The 15,612-nt window shown below is 46.9% G+C and overlaps 1 protein-coding gene across 1 annotated transcript in view; it reads right to left on the reverse strand.

The window, feature by feature from the left end:
* The window catches only part of FGF2 (fibroblast growth factor 2), a 28,805-nt gene extending 25,080 nt beyond the window's left edge, over window positions 1-3,725 (reverse strand). The window contains exon 1 of the mRNA XM_086464384.1: window positions 3,539-3,725. Coding sequence (XP_086320510.1) covers window positions 3,539-3,725 — 187 coding nt within the window. The remainder of the gene's footprint in view (window positions 1-3,538) is intronic.
* Window positions 3,726-15,612: the final 11,887 nt, after the last annotated feature.

The raw sequence follows: 15,612 nt of genomic DNA on the forward strand, positions 1-15,612 counted from the left end.
CCTAATGACACAATTACAACTAAACCAAGGTGGATGGGGTGAGGAAAACAGTCAAAACTCTCGGTGCCGTGACATAAAACAGACCGAATACATAAAACAAGTCATCCTTAGTACTAGAGGCAGAAATGGGGGGGGGGGGGGGAAGGACATGGATAATGGAAATTCGTTTACAGTATGAGATTTTGGTCTGACACATAAGGAGATAGTCATTTACCTTCTAAAATTAGAACTTCCTTTGAAATTAAAAATGCTATTTGTATATTTAATTCACAAGAATAGCAACTACCACAAGAATCTCTCCTAGTTGTCCTTTAATTAGATTTCTAAACCGAATTCTCTGCAGCCATTGTATTTCTTTTCTCAAAACCTTCTTAGAAAATTTAACCAAGAAAAACACCATGAGTTGAGGTGTTTATTTTCTTTGTTAACTTCTTTTTTTAAAGTCTTCTCACATTGTCCAAGATTTATTGCCATCTGCCATGCCAACGTGACCTGCCAGGCATACCAAAAGATTTCAACGGGGACTTCCACAGAGCAGCATTCACCAGGTCAGAGTTCAGCATCACGCAGCTCCGTACCGAATGACGTACTTACAACAGAGATGCTAAGGATGCAAACCATGTCATGCCGTAGCAACGTGCCTCGCTGACGCTTCAAGCACCGATTTCTCTGTTTTTCAGAACTAGAGTTCTTCCCGGAAAAAAAAAAAGGAGGGGGGGGGGGGGGGGAGGAAACAAACAAAGAGCTGTCCGATAATGAGAAAAAGCGAGCGTGACAGCAGGGGACAAGGGAGCAGCTCAGGCAGGGTGGCACCCCGGTGCCTAGGAGCACTTGTTGGAAGTGAATCCCACTGGCCCTCCAGCTGTATCACGCTTACAAACCGCTCTGTTTAAAGACAGGGATTTTCTGCAGATGGTCAGAGTGTGCCAAGCTGACAGGTACCTGAGGAGCTCCCGAGCAGCCACCTTTGGGAGGCACAGGGCAGGGGCCACGCCAGTCATCTACAATTCAGGTCTTCCTTTGCTTGTCGCCACCATTCGCTCAAGAAAAGAGCAGGGGTTCAGAGAGACAAGTGCCAAAGGAAAGGGGAAAGAATACTTGTGTTCAGATAGTACTGAAGAGGCAGAGAAGAAAAAGTACAGAAGCAAAATGGAAAGCCAGAAAGAAATGACAGCAAAAATAAAGCTATAGAGAAAAACAGAGGAACTTGAAACAGAACAAGTAAGGCAGTACCACCAACACCAGAAAGATTTTCAAACATAATTCACTACTAGGGGAGCAGCATGAGAAAGCAGTTAAAAAATTTCTAGCATTGATTCAGTCTTAACAGGAAGAGAAAACACAGATTAGAAGGATTTAAGAATGCAAACCTAGTACTAGTTTTCCTGGCAGAATAAAAAAAGGTGGGAGGGGGTGGGAGCTCTGTGATGAAAGAGAGGACGACAACGAACTCCAGCACCACTCAGGGCAGCTCAGCCCAGCCCAGACAGATGAGCACAGAACAACAGGCACCACTACTGGCATGTCTCACCACAAAAAGCACGGTACTGAGCGAGGCGAGAACCTGAGAGCCAAGGCAATGGCTGGAGACCCACCTTCAGCCTTGTACGTCCCCAGCTCAACATCATCTCCCTTCGCAGCAAATTTCCAGTGTATTCTCATAGCTACTTTGAGGGGTGAGACGACACGTTTGATGAACTAATGAGACTTGTTTCCTGTAAGAATTCCCACATTCCCCAAACACAAAAGGCTAAAGCAAGCTCTATATGTTACTGCAGGCTTTCCAGCACAGACCTGATCCGCACAGTAACCGACCGCTACGTGTAAAACCAAACCACTTTATCTATACGGTAAATTAGTGCTTTGCTTTAGGCATCAGTCCACGTGCAATAATTTACTGCACTGTATAGGCAACAAACGTATTTTGTTACTGCTCGCACACCGACCACGCGTCCCTTTAGACCACCGTCTGAGAAGGAGAAATCCAACACATAGGACCAAGTCTAAAAGCTTCCTATAGTTTTTCCTAAGAATACTAGTTAGCCTAATAAACGACGCTAACTTTCCCAAAATATACTGTTCCACATATATCTTCAGCCTATCGCACGTACAGTATTTCTACCAAAGAGTCACAAAATAAAATAGCCTCAGACTGACGCCCAACTTGGCAATACTGTTATTTGGGAACAGCCTGTTACAGTACTTCTTTGGAACTGTTGGAAAAGCTTGTTTTGCAAATAGCGACTGTCCAAAGGGGAAAGTAGTATCAAGAACCTTCGGTCTGTCTCCTCACCTCCTTCTCTTCTTCACCCTCTGACTTCAGTCCCGTCTGTGCATCCATGACTCAGAGCACAGGTGCAAACCAGACAAAGAATCCCAGTAAGGCATTTCACCTGCTCTTCATGCCAGGCACCTGCAGGCAGGCTGCTGCCTGGTCCAGATGCACACATTGCACAGTAACAAGTTGTCTCAAACCAGGAATTGCATTGAGACTCTCTGACAGACAGCTACACAGCAACTCCTCGTACTTGTTTCGAAAGAAATACCTCGCAGGCATTTCAAACACTTGCTGTTACATCCACAAAAACTCCACACTGAACACTTACAAAATATTCTGAGGTCTGCAAAAAGGCATTTTCTGCTTGGGACAAAGAACAGCCTGCGTTCGTAACAGCAACCTGCCCCACGCTCCCTGCGAGACTGCCTGTTGCAGAGCGGGCAGCCGGCACCGCAGAGGCCAACTCGGGTCACCGACCCTCAGACCGCACAAACCACTCGACCCATGGGCTGCATTCCCAGCCCAGGAGCCTCTTCCTCCCTCAAAATAGCAGGTATTGGGGGACAAACTGGAATCCACAGGTTTCATCTGTGTTTTACCTGTCCTTAATTAAAGTTTAAAAATTAAAATCACACCATGCAAGTTTTTAAGCAAAAAAAGGTGTTTTGGTGGTACTTTGTTATAAACCCTGCTTCCCTCAACAGGTTTGCACCTCTGGTCCTAAGGTACACTACAAGTACAGCTATTCATGAGGACTTACCTGTGCAGGAAAAAAAGCCAACCTCCTTTCTAGCTTTATGCAACTAACGCATTGACCGCTGCCGCGCACAGCAGCCAAGTGCCACTACACCCATTTACGAGCCACCCAAACTCGGACACCTTCACGCACGTAAGCCAACCCTTGTGCGTTTGCCACGCTCTGGACCCAGCAGGCTGAATGAGGAGACGCCAACGAGAGTTTGCACCGGGACAGCCCCCCCCCGGTGCCGATGCGGTACTCGGCGGGGGGAAGCCCGGAGCCACCAGCTGCGGTACCCGCCTGTGCGTGTGTATGAATAATCCATCCCTATGTCCGTGCGTGCATTTATACACGCGTGTACGCAGAGTGAGGCACGTTTTCTAGGCAAAACTCGCTGCCCGTGCTTCAGCAGGGCGGGACGGCCGCCGAGGCGCCGGCCCCTCTCGGGAGCCCCGCTGCCCCGGGGCGAAGGGGCCGCCCGCCCCGGCCCCGGCGCCGTCCCGTCCCGCCGGGACACTCACTGTGCGGGTCGCTCTTCTCCCGGACGCCGTCCACCCTGCCGTCGGGGTTGATGCGGAGGAAGAAGCCGCCGTTCTTGCAGTAGAGCCGTTTGGGGTCCTTGAAGTGCCCGGGGGGGAAGGCGCCGCTGCCCCCGTCGTCGGGCAGCGCCGGCAGCGTGGTGATGCTCCCCGCCGCCGCCGCCGCCATGCGCCGGGCCCCGGCGGTGCCCCGCCGCCCCGGGCCCCCCCCGCCGTCGCCGCCACCGCCCCCCGCCGCCAGCGCCGGGCGGCCTCGCCCCCTGCCGCGGCCGTCCAGCCTCGCCTCGCTGCGCCGCCGCCCGCCCCGAGCCCCTGCCCGGCCGGTCCCGCTCCCCGCCGCCGCCGAGGGTCCGCTCCCGTCCCGTCCGCAGGAGCTGCGCAACGGCGCTGCCGGCCGGCGGGAGGAGGGCGGGCAGGGAGAGCCGAACACGCCGGGGACGGGCTCGCCGGCGGCACCGGGCTGCCCCCGCCGCCCCGCCCCCGACCGCCCCCGCTCCGCGCCGGGGGCCGCTCCCTGCCGCCGGGGGAGGCGGTCGCGGAGCGGCAGTGAGCGGCAGTGAGCGGCAGAGGGGAGCCGGTTGGCCCCGGGGCGGCAGCAGGTCCCGGGGCCGGGTCGAGTCGTCCCGGGAGCGGAGCGGGGCGGGGGGAGCCCAGCCTGACCCGCGGGGCTTCGCTCCGTGAGAGCGCGGCAGCGCAGCGCAGCGCATCGCCTCCCGCCGCCGGTCGTTCCGGCAGCGCTGGAAACGGGATGCAACGGACGTGCCCGATTTGCGGGCGGACATCTTCCCCCCGGCTTCATGAGTAAAGTAACGGGGGAGTTATTTTAAACCGGCAGGAGTTTTGTGGCCCCTGTATCGTATTGAATCACAATATAATGAAACATGTGTTGACCTGTGGAAATCCACGTGGCAACCATTTCACTTCTGTGCTTTCAGTTCTGTCCTCAGTCAACAGTAGCAAACTGATCAACTGGTATCTACAAAAGGCAACACACGAAAATGCTGGCACCGGCCTTCCAACACCACTAGCAGTATTTCCAAAGCGAATGCACACACCGTTTATAAAGCGCATTGACCCACCAAACACATTCTGTGCTTGCAGCTGACAACGAAACAGGATGACAAAGTTTGCTTCCAAACGCACCCTGTGTGCCCCAAATCTCCTCTCCAGCAGCAGGCTGTTCACACCTGTATACCTTGGGAAGCTCTCCGGCTTCAAAGGCGGCACAAGCAGTCCCAGACAATCCCAACCAGGACAGCTGGTGCTGGTCTTTTCATTTCACAGAGCCAACGTACACCAACTCGCACGAAGAAATAAAACACCAAAGCAAGACACGCTGTCCAGCATACGCCATCTGTCATATTCCTTTTGCTAGCACGTATGTAAAGGAACTCTGTTGCCAGTGCACTTCCCATCCCAACTCTGACCCCTCGCAAGCCATAAATTGTAATTCACTAGAATCGGTGACAATTACACTGCTACCCACACCCTCACTCCAGAGGCTCGACCACGATGAACGGAGCAGGCAGAGCACAGCACAGCACGGCTCAGGGCAGGGACAGGCTCGCCCCCGTCAGCCAGCCAGCCCCTCGCAGCGCCACAGGCACGGCCATGTGTCACACGCCTGCCGTCATTCTCCACACGTGGGGATTTCAGCCCCGTCGCTCAAGAGCATCCCCCCCAACTCCTTATGTTCTCCAGCTTCCTGCCACCCATCCACTTAGGACGCTTTTTGCTATTTCTCCTGGAAATCTGACCATTCTCGCTGTACCTGAGAGTTTTAGACAGTCACAGCCAACAGCAAAGACCCTCCTCCTTTCCTCTTGCTCGTCTTCTGCAACAGAAGGTGTGGTCAGGGTCTTTTGTGTCCTTGCACTATGGAGTCTTCCAAGGTCCTTGCCTCTTTCTTGGAGGACAGATGAAGAGATGATGAAGGTAGATTCAGGTAGATGAAGGGAAGGGGTAAAAACATCATTCTTAAACCTGTAAGAATTTAAAAAGAAAGAACAAGGAAGAAAAATCAAAAATCTTTTCTAAAGACTACATAGTTTCACTCAACCATGGCTGTAACTCTGTCTTCCCCTGCAGACACAGAGGCCATTCACAGCTCTCGCACATCAAACCCTGAGCACTGCCCTGGGAAATCACATTTTGGCACCTCGTAGGCCAGCACTCCACCTTCTGGGAAGAGGGACACAGCCGGCAGGGCAGGAGCAAGCCCCTGTACCCCGGGAGCACCCCACGCGAGCGCAGCCTTGGCTGGCTGGAAGCCCTGCCACCTGCCTGCAGCTTAAGCACCACGTTTCACATGGCAGGGCCCTGGTATTTCTCAGTCTTCTGAGCCCTGGCCCCCATGATGGGGCCCAACCCAGTGGTGGCAGGGTGGGTAAGGTAATCAGCTCAAATTCCTTATCAAACGATCCTTTTAAAAACTTGTGCAGCTCTAAGTGGCTACCAGTAAAATTATGGGGCTTGAGAGCTCTTTAGAAGCTCATGATTTGGGCTTGTATCTGTGGGGCCTAGAAATAAAAGACAACAGAGCTAAAAGTGGATGGTCATATTCCCTAAGCTATCTGCATTCGCCTCGAGATCTGCCAATTTTCTATATTTTTTTAAAAATATTTTTCCTTTCTCTTCTTCAAATGGAAAGCATAGCAGTTTTTATTTTTGTCCGTTCTACTTTCTTCTGCACTCCAGCCTCTTAATATGGTCATTAATATTCCTCTTAACATTGACTAAAACAATTCTGGCAGTAGCATTTTCCTTTCTCGTGGCCTCAACCACGTTATCCCTACCACCACCCTTCCTCAACTCAGACCTTGTGCACAATTACACCCATACAGCTACTTCCCCTCCACCCAAACCATTAATTATCCCTGCTTCCAAACCCCTTCATAAGCCTTCCCTTGGCCTGCGTAAAACATACTCCCTGTTAAAATGCCTTACACCCTACCTTCCTTCTGCTTCAAACATAAATCTGAGACCTATTCTCTAACCTGTTCCATTTATCTAAATTACCTACTTTTTTGTGTTTGTCTTGCATTGTTTTGTGATTCTTTAATAGAGTCGTAGAATATCTCAAGTTGGAAGGGACTCATAAGGATCACTGAGTCCAACTCCCTGCTCCTCACAGGAACAGCTGACCTCTTAAGAGAGAAAAACCTGTTGTATCCAGTGCCGCTCTCACACTCAGGGGTCATACTGACCAACAAGGCACTTCATAAACAAGACAGACAGCCCATGCTGACAGTAGACAACCGTGGGCCACCTGTATATCCAAACATTGCCTTGATTCAATACATAAGGCTTGAACTTCTAGAGACTCTCAGTACTATCATACTCAGAACATCTGAAAAAACCTCTCAAAAAAAACAAAAGCAAACCTAAATTATATTGTTAGTCTGGTTACAGAAGAGCCTTGAAAAAACGCAAGAGTAATTTTTGCGATGTTTCAAATTAGGAGTAACGAACTCCATCAGTTTTCAATTTTTAATCCGCAGTGCAAGAATCCAGCCTACAACTTTCCCAGACTTTCCAGCAGTTACCACTATAAATCCTGCCATACGACAGCCCCAGAAAATTTCAATCCCTTTAACGGAGGCTGCTTTTAGAGGGGTTTCAGCCATATGTCCGTGACAGTTTGCTAGGACTACATCTCCACAGTTGTTTGGTCACACAGGTTTCACGTTGTTTGAAAAGCATGCTAAATTAATGTGCAGAAGACCCGATTTACGATAAAATTCAAGCAAACCAATAAAAGCCCTCACTTCTGAAAAGCAAGTTGAAACTACAGGAAAGCAAAGACACACAGTCACACCTCTGCTTATCCATCTTCCCACCATTAAGACATATCAGCAAGCGGTTTGTATCACTGCGGCAGCAGGAAATGCTTCCAACTATTAAATGTAACACAAGCCCTGGACCTCCAGCCCATCACAGCACTTCTTGATTCTCCGGGTTTCTTGGCTTCCCGATCCCTCTCTCTGGTGCACATCCAAGTAATGATTAGCCAAAAAGAGATGGATCAGCTGTGTCTCTCTTGAAGTTTTTCCTGTGTTGTCTAGCGCTCAGCTAGCAGTGGAAAAAAACATCCCTCTCACTTTACCAGCACGTATTGATGCGGAACGCCTCCCACCAAATTCTCAGCCATTAACTTGTCAAAGGCAACGTCCTCCGCAGAGTTCCACGCTCGCGGCCAAATCTGTTGTAAGCGTCTTTGACTTCAGCCTTACGCTAGCACACAGGCTGCCAGACAGCCGGTGACACCCCACCGGGGAGTGCCAGCTCTGGGTCAGAGCTGGGAAGAGCCTCCGTGCCGCCTGGCCTCGGCAGTGCCGGTGCTGGGGTAAGCCTCGTGCTCTCATCAATACATATCAATGTTGTACCACACACCCCCTCCCGAATCTTAAGGATGCAGCGATGAGAAACCTTAAATAAGGACAAGATTTAGCTACGCTTCTCTGACAGTGGGTCGCAGCTCTCCTAATTCCGTCTTGCTTGGTTCATCCTTAGCATTAAGGAAGGCTGTTTCTTCCTCCAAATAACCCTGCGGGAAGAGGGGCTTGCAAAGCGAGAGGAAGGCGATTTGTAGTTCTGGTGTTTCGTGAAGGACAGAGTTGTACTAGGGTCGGAAAGGGGAAAAAGCATTCTCTCGCTCTCTTTCTTCTGACTTACTGGATGTTAGTATTCTCTGCTCCAGGCGCCTCTCCCAGCTTTGAAAAATAAATCACAAAATAGGCATGATGTAGATGGGCCTTAAACAAACCCACCTCGGTGCTCCCTCCAAGTGAAAGATAACCTTAATGTGAGAGAAGGGCTTTTGTGCCGGCAGTCCAGGCAGACATCTGGATAGATGGAATACAGTAAGGGTCTTAATCTTCTAGTGAATTATTTATGTTTGAGATAAAACAGTTCTGCGAAAAAAAAGTCCTGCTTAACTTTAAATCTATTTCTTTCCTTCAAAGTCTAAGCATGAGTTTAAGAATTCAGTAGCAATTTACTCCCCAGAATTTTTAATGCTTCGCTCATCATCAACAGCTGATATTTATGTTCTGGGTCAACAGTCATATGCTTACTCAGGAGCTTAAATGCATGCTTCACCTGCTTTGTATGATGGAAGCATACAGCCACAAATCTGTCTACAACAGACTAATTTTTTCTTCTAAATATCAGTTACTACAGAAAGCATCCTCATTTTTTGCTCACCTGCTTCTGTAAGTGCCATTTATGAGAACAAGTTTCTGTATTTTAAGTACATAGGCATATTATTCAGTGCCTAAGAAAGCCTTCTTGCACAGCCACTTTAAAAAAAAAAAATGTGTAACAGTTGTTCAGCTTTTCATTTACCTTTCTGATGACTTTATGACACTTCATCAATTTTTTTTTTTGAACAAAAGCTTATTTCTTCCCTCTTTATCTTATTTTCTAGTACAAATAGTAGAAAGAAATCACATCAACAACAGAAAAAAATCTCCTCTCTATTATAAACCTCTTCTAGTCCTCATTCCAGTCCAGAAGAGTACTTTATTCCTGTACAACACCAGTGGACACTTGTTTATGCCTTTCTAAAGTAAAATTTTCTGAATATATGCTTAATCCGAATATGATCACCAAGACTTTCTTTTGGGTTGCCTTTACAAATGGTTGATGTTGGAAACATAACAGCCCAGGATGGCTGAAGATAAGAGAACTAACAATCCAGTGAGGCTTAAATTGGAAGTAAATCAAATTTGCTGTGGTCCAAAATGATTGCACTTGGAAAAAGAACTGAACTGTCTAGAAGCAGTGACAGCTGTTGCAGATACAAGAGATATGGTAGTGACCTCAACTTATGAGAAACAAGAAATAGTGTTCTAAGTACAAATATTTATGAAGGTTAGAGTTCAGAATTAGCAAAACCACCACTCTCCCTCTCTCTAATGTATCTAAAAACACCTATACACCTTCTCTCTCTGTATCCACATTACAGAGAGTAATGCATACAAATTAGAAAAATTACTCCAGGCTAAGAAAATAAACAAGGACAATATGAAAATTGATAATATTCATTAAAAAAGACAATTTTAAAAAATACCCTGGAAGTAAACATCATGACCTCAAAGAATTTGAGTTAAAATTGGATTTCAAAGAACTCCAAATTTATTAAGGTAAGAGATTCCTTAGCGGGAACAATCACAAAACCACATCTCTTTCTCGCAGCATTGCATTGTAACGGTAAGATCACTATTTAGGTATTTCTCTCCCCTGATCCCGTGCCACCAGAAGGGTAGTGGCTGAAAAGGTCAGTGGCCCAGCTGTCCTGGCTGGCTGAGCTGCCCCAACGTAGGCTCTGCGTCAAGGCAGTTTAAAGAGCTTTACGTTAAGTCAGTAGTCCTGTCGGTTGTCCCGAAATAACTTATCCCCTGCTTCTGGCTCAAGACACATTTCAGTTTCATTCTGTCACTACAGAGTGAAGCAGTTGCTCTCGCACTGGAAATGTCTGGACACAAGTGAAGAGATTATAGGGAGATTTTTTTCCCTACAGTGGGGGGAAAAATCAGTGCTTGTGAGGCAGATACAAAAATGCCTTTGTTGTTGTCGTTGTTGTCATCGTCATTTAAGAAACCCATTCACCCATTTGAACAGAGCACGTACAAACATTTAAGAAGTGGGTCTTCACATAAACACGGAGCAGTTGAGGTTGGAAGGCACCTCTGGAGATCATCCGGTCCACCCTCCCTGCTCAAGCAGGGCCACCTAGAGCCGGCTGCAATTCTAACTCTAAACATTTCCACATCAACTACAAACCACTCTGGGTCAAAGACGGTCCCTCTCGCGGCATTACGCTGCCTAGCAAGTGACCAGGAAATAGTGGAAGATCTGTTGCATTCTTCTTTATCCCCTTTTCAATTAAGTTCTTGTCTTACAAGGGTCGTAAGATTCCCAAGTTCTATATGGGCTAATTCTGGAGAATGCTGAATTATTCACAGGACTGCAGTTGGAAATTAAAATATAGGTGGAGGTGAGGAAAATACTCTTTCCGTTCACTGGTGTGTTGTAGTACAAGGCCAAACTAACTTCATGGAGGAATATAGCAAAGACAGACTATTCCCAAGGAACAGGAGTTACCACATCGTGCAGCTTTCATCATTTCACATTTAAGGGCAAGGAGAGATGAGATCAGCGAGACGTTACAAAGGAAAAAGAAAAAAGAAAAAAAAAAAAGGTATTTTACTACATCATTAATTTAGTTTCTACCAGTTCTCAACTGAAACCTTGCTCTGCATTATTTCTGTAGAATGTATTAGCTGGCAGGTAGAAAACGGCAAGAATAAAAAACCAAAATCGAAACCCTCTCTCTTGGTAACGATCTGTGCTGATAGTATTCCAGAAGGAATGTCACAACAACTCTCCCGTTTGTTTTCTCTTTGTTTCAGGACGGTTTCCATGGATCCCCAAACCTAGGCCCCACTGAAGGGCTCCCCAGGGCATAACGCCCTGTAGCGGCAGGTCACAGACCAAGCATCACATGCAGAACACCAAGAGAATTCCAGTAGCACAGGCCACACATTAAACCTCTTGCAAATAGAGTTCACCCTCCAGGGTATCAGCACACTAGTATTTGAGAAAGGAGAGACAGGCCCTGGAACGCTGTTCGAAGTGCAAATGAATTCTGCAGTCCCTCGTGCTGTATTAGCTTTTAGTTCTAGGGAGGGAGAACTATCCCAAATGAGTTTGAGGCAACATTTAGTGCTGGGGTGGATATAGTTATTATTGCTCCACCACACCCCAATGCATCCATCCATGCAACAGCTAGCTTAGGTGAAGCACTTTCTGCAATTGTCCCCCTTCACAGCTATGAAATCACACCTATATGTCTTTAAGTTTACCATGACTGCACGTGAACCTACACCTCCTACAATATCTGAAGTTACAAGTACTGTAAGTGCAACTTCAGCCAGCTGGCTCTTGTGAAATCTTGTTTGTTTCTTGGAAAGATGCTTAGCGCATTTCTTCGTGGTAGTTTCAAAAACTGTAATCTGCTGTCTGCATGCCAAAATAAAATTTATCTGCCAAAAAATTACTTTCCCAATGTTGTCCAGGCTATTATCTCAAACCTGACCTGCAGTAATTAACTTCCAAGCATCTGGAGGTTAAATTGCCATGTGATCTGCCTTTTTCTATCCAAAAGCAACACTCATTCCATGAGAATCATTATTTAGTTTACATTCATTTTTCCTCTTCAGGAAAAATTAAGAGAATGGATGTCTGCATAAACCACTTTGTTTCATTATTTTTATCAAGGGTAATCTTCCACCGTGCCCTTGATGGAAGTTTTGTGAGAATATGCCCATCTTTGAAAGCAACCTGAAGAGCAAAAAAGTGCAACCAGGTTTTGCTTTTTCACCGCTAATCAAATACGTGTGTAAAGATATCACTGCTTACAGACATGACAGCAGAAAACGGGGAAGGCAGGAGGAGAAGGACCTGCACATGCTGTACCGGTTGCATGTTCCTTTTCTCTGTAGAAGCTGTATTACCTGGCCAGAGAAGGACCAGCAAATGCTAAAGAGGAGGTTTGCTCTCATGTTAACGTGGCCGGCTACTGACCTCTGCTTTGCTCAACTGCAGCCATGAATTCCAGCCATTTTGTACTTCAGATGGCGTTTGGGACAACTTCTCTACAGAGCCCTGTCAGATTACGATGAACGCAAGAAAAGCTAGCTGTACCTTAAAGAGGATGCTGAAAGTGCAAACTCGGGGTGAAAAGGCAGAGTTACAGGTGCCATGGCCAGCCTGTATGTTTGCTCGGAAGCCTTAGCGGTCTGTTAATGTTGTTAATCTGCCCTAATCTAAAACTCACAAATTCTCTACTGATATCAGGGGCTATCACCTGATAATGGCAATAAAGCCGGACCACTACCTTTGCCAAGGGACACAGCTTCTCTGTGACATTAACAGTAAAGGTTGTCCCCCGCGACACTGAGTGGCAGTAGTAGGGGTTGATGTATCCATGTTATCAGTGGATTTCACAGTGTTGAGACAGCAGTTAAAGGGAAAGCCTGTGTAATCCTCCCCAGACCCAGGAATGAAAACCAGGAGGACACCGAAATAGGCACAGACTCATCTTGCTTTCTCTTGTCTGCCCCACCCTCCACCCCCAGCCTGTCTCGTCTCCTTGTCCTTTGTCCCCACCCTGTTCCTTTCCCTTCCCCTGCTGTCAGGCACAGGTTTCTAGCCTGTTTCTAAATCTTTCCTCAGCTCCTCATGCCAAGCTCGGTCCTCTGGACTACTTTTCCTTTGTATCTCACTCTGGCTCCTAGCCATGTGCTCCATGGCTGGGTTTCCTTTCCCCACTTCTTAATCCCAGCCTCCTTTCTTGAAGTTCAAAGCCCACGTTCTCATTCCCCAGCCAATCTCCATAACCCTGTAGCTTAGTTTTTCCATAAGACTTTTCCATTTTCCTTTCCCCTAGCACTTTTCCTCCGCAGGGTAGTTCCCAACTCCCCATTTCACTCTCCTGGCAGGGCGGGAGCCTCCAGTCCCATAAGACTGCCCACCCCCAGCACGCCAGGACGCCTGCCTATGTACAACAGGTAACGCTGGACAATCTCCAGCCGGCTCTGCCAGGAGCCCTGCTCCTCAGGGCACCCCGCAGGCCTTGCTTCCCCGCACAAACCAGCCCAGGGGACCCGACACCGCCCCACGTTGTCACATCACTTCGGGCCCCCAGAACACGAAGGAGGGGGCAGAGGAAAAGGGAGGCTGTTTTGCCCTGCTTGGTACCTCCTTTTCAACTATTCTCCAGCCCTTTGGTATAGAAGTTCTAATGGAGGCTATTCTGAAGCATCTGGCCAAGTTTAATGGCTATAACAAAATCAGTCATGAGGCTTCCTCTAAAATGTTGCGGAACCAGACAAAATTTTAACTGATCAGTTTCAAGCTCGCATGAATTCCTGTCTGACAAAAAGGCTGAAAACCAAACAATTTTTTAAACTTGTACAACTCTTAGCACAAAACTCTTATTACAGAACCCTTCGTTCTTCTTTAAAGAAGATACTACTGCACAGATTACCTCAGCAACTGCAACCAATCACAAGCGAATATGTCATGTCAGAGTGCTCCACTGTGGGGAAAAGTAACAAAAATATACGTGTGTCTAACTTTATTGCCATAAAAATTGAAGGCTTTCATTCTGACTAATCGCACACCTTGAGTCATTTCACTGAAGTCAACAAGTAACTCATAAAAACAACAAAAAACTCCGTAAGCAAATCATGATAAAATCCTTTCCCTCAAAGACCAGCAAGTCAAATTCATTGCCATTAATTATAGGAATGAATTAAATGAAATCAAGTTGGCCAGCTAGCATTTTTAGTGCATATGTTTGCACGCCCATATTATACACACCAGGATGCACACAACTGAGTGCTTAGAAGTCTGTTTTGTAAAATTCACTGGCATCCTGGCCAAGATGAATGCTGGATTTTAGCTGTTACTTCCATTCACAATTGAACTGCAATTTTTCAGACAGAATACTCTCAGAGTTTTCATATTAAAATGACAGCAATTTATGAATCAATGTGGGCTTTGTCATCTAATGATTCATTTATTTTTAAAAGACCAAATTAATATTGATAATTCCTTTCACTGGGTTACACATCACATTTTACGTCTGTTGCTCCTAACACGAAGTTTGGCTTTTATTAATTTCTTCCCCATTGTTGCATTTCCTACTGTTTTTGTTGGAATACAAACAAATAAGGAGACTCACCTCAGAGGTATTAGCCTTTTCTTATGACATCAGTGTGTAGGCTGTGCAACATCGAGGCATCGGTTAGTCACTCACACCATCTGTGTGGGCCCGGAGAAAGCAAGATGTAATCTGTCACATGGTGAGCTCTGTACAAAACAGCAACCATCCGCATTCAGCTGCGCAGATGGAAGAGATCCCTTGAGGAGCTTCAGTCTGCCGGAGTGTAGTGTGCCTGTGGGGGGCAGCTGCTGGGGGGCAGCTCTTCACAGCGCAACGAGGGAAAACTTTCTCTTTGTCCAGACAAGCACTGGGAGGGTGGTGGCAGTCAGTTTCACCGACTAGGAGTTTGCAGCCAAACTGCAGTGGTATCAAATAGCACTTTAGAATTTCAGTGCCAACATCCTTTCTCGTTTGTACTGACATAAGAAGATTTGCTCTGGGATGATTTGAATGCAAGAGAGGAGAATGTGATGAAATCATTCCTTTTAGGCTTTTGCTTCCCACAGGAGTAAACCCATTGTCTTCCCTGGCCTCCCTGAAGCTGCCACGGTGTTGCTCCTCAAAGCAGGGAAGGCAGTGGTCTGCCACGCAAAGGAAAAGGTTACATGCATAGTTAGCAGGTCTGCAAAAGTCTCCCTGCTTAGCAGCGTGTGGAAGGAAGAACAGGACATGCACAGGATATATCCCCAAGCTGCCTCACCTATTTGGCTGGAATTTATGATAACATTACTTTTTACTCACACCCCTCAAACAGCACCTCTCCGCTGACTTCTCTAGCAGTCATCTCTACATTTTATTTTTAGTGCCTACAGATGACAATCACCTGAAGGTACAGCAATATTTTTACCTACAGCACTTGCATGTTCCCAAGAAAAGTATACAAGAGCCTTTAGGGCCCTACATCAAATTACTTCAGCTTGTGCTGAACAGAATTCCTGTAATACGTGTTTTCACTAAATAGGTGTCTTGTCACAATCCCTACCATGACAGCAACTGTGAGATGACACCAATGCCATGCCAACTACTTCATTTTTATCAAGGACATCTGTGGAGAGGATTTCAAGGACAATTACTTTTTCCAACATCCTTTTTGCAGTGGTACCAAGCAGCCTGAAAGGCATTAGTAGTTGCTAAGCAATGGTTCTCCTTTCTTCCTTCCATACTGCTCACGACTTTTTTTGACTTTTTTTTTTTTAAAAAAAAAAAAAAAACAACAACATAAACACATCTGATACTTATTTTCAGATGAAGAATACCATCTCATGCACAAATTTATTACTGTGCATAGTTATTTTTAGGGAACATTGGTTTTTTCCTAGTG

The sequence above is a fragment of the Leptosomus discolor genome, chromosome 4 (assembly GCF_034619465.1).
Source record: "Leptosomus discolor isolate bLepDis1 chromosome 4, bLepDis1.hap2, whole genome shotgun sequence".
Classification (NCBI taxonomy): Eukaryota; Metazoa; Chordata; class Aves; order Leptosomiformes; family Leptosomidae; genus Leptosomus; species Leptosomus discolor.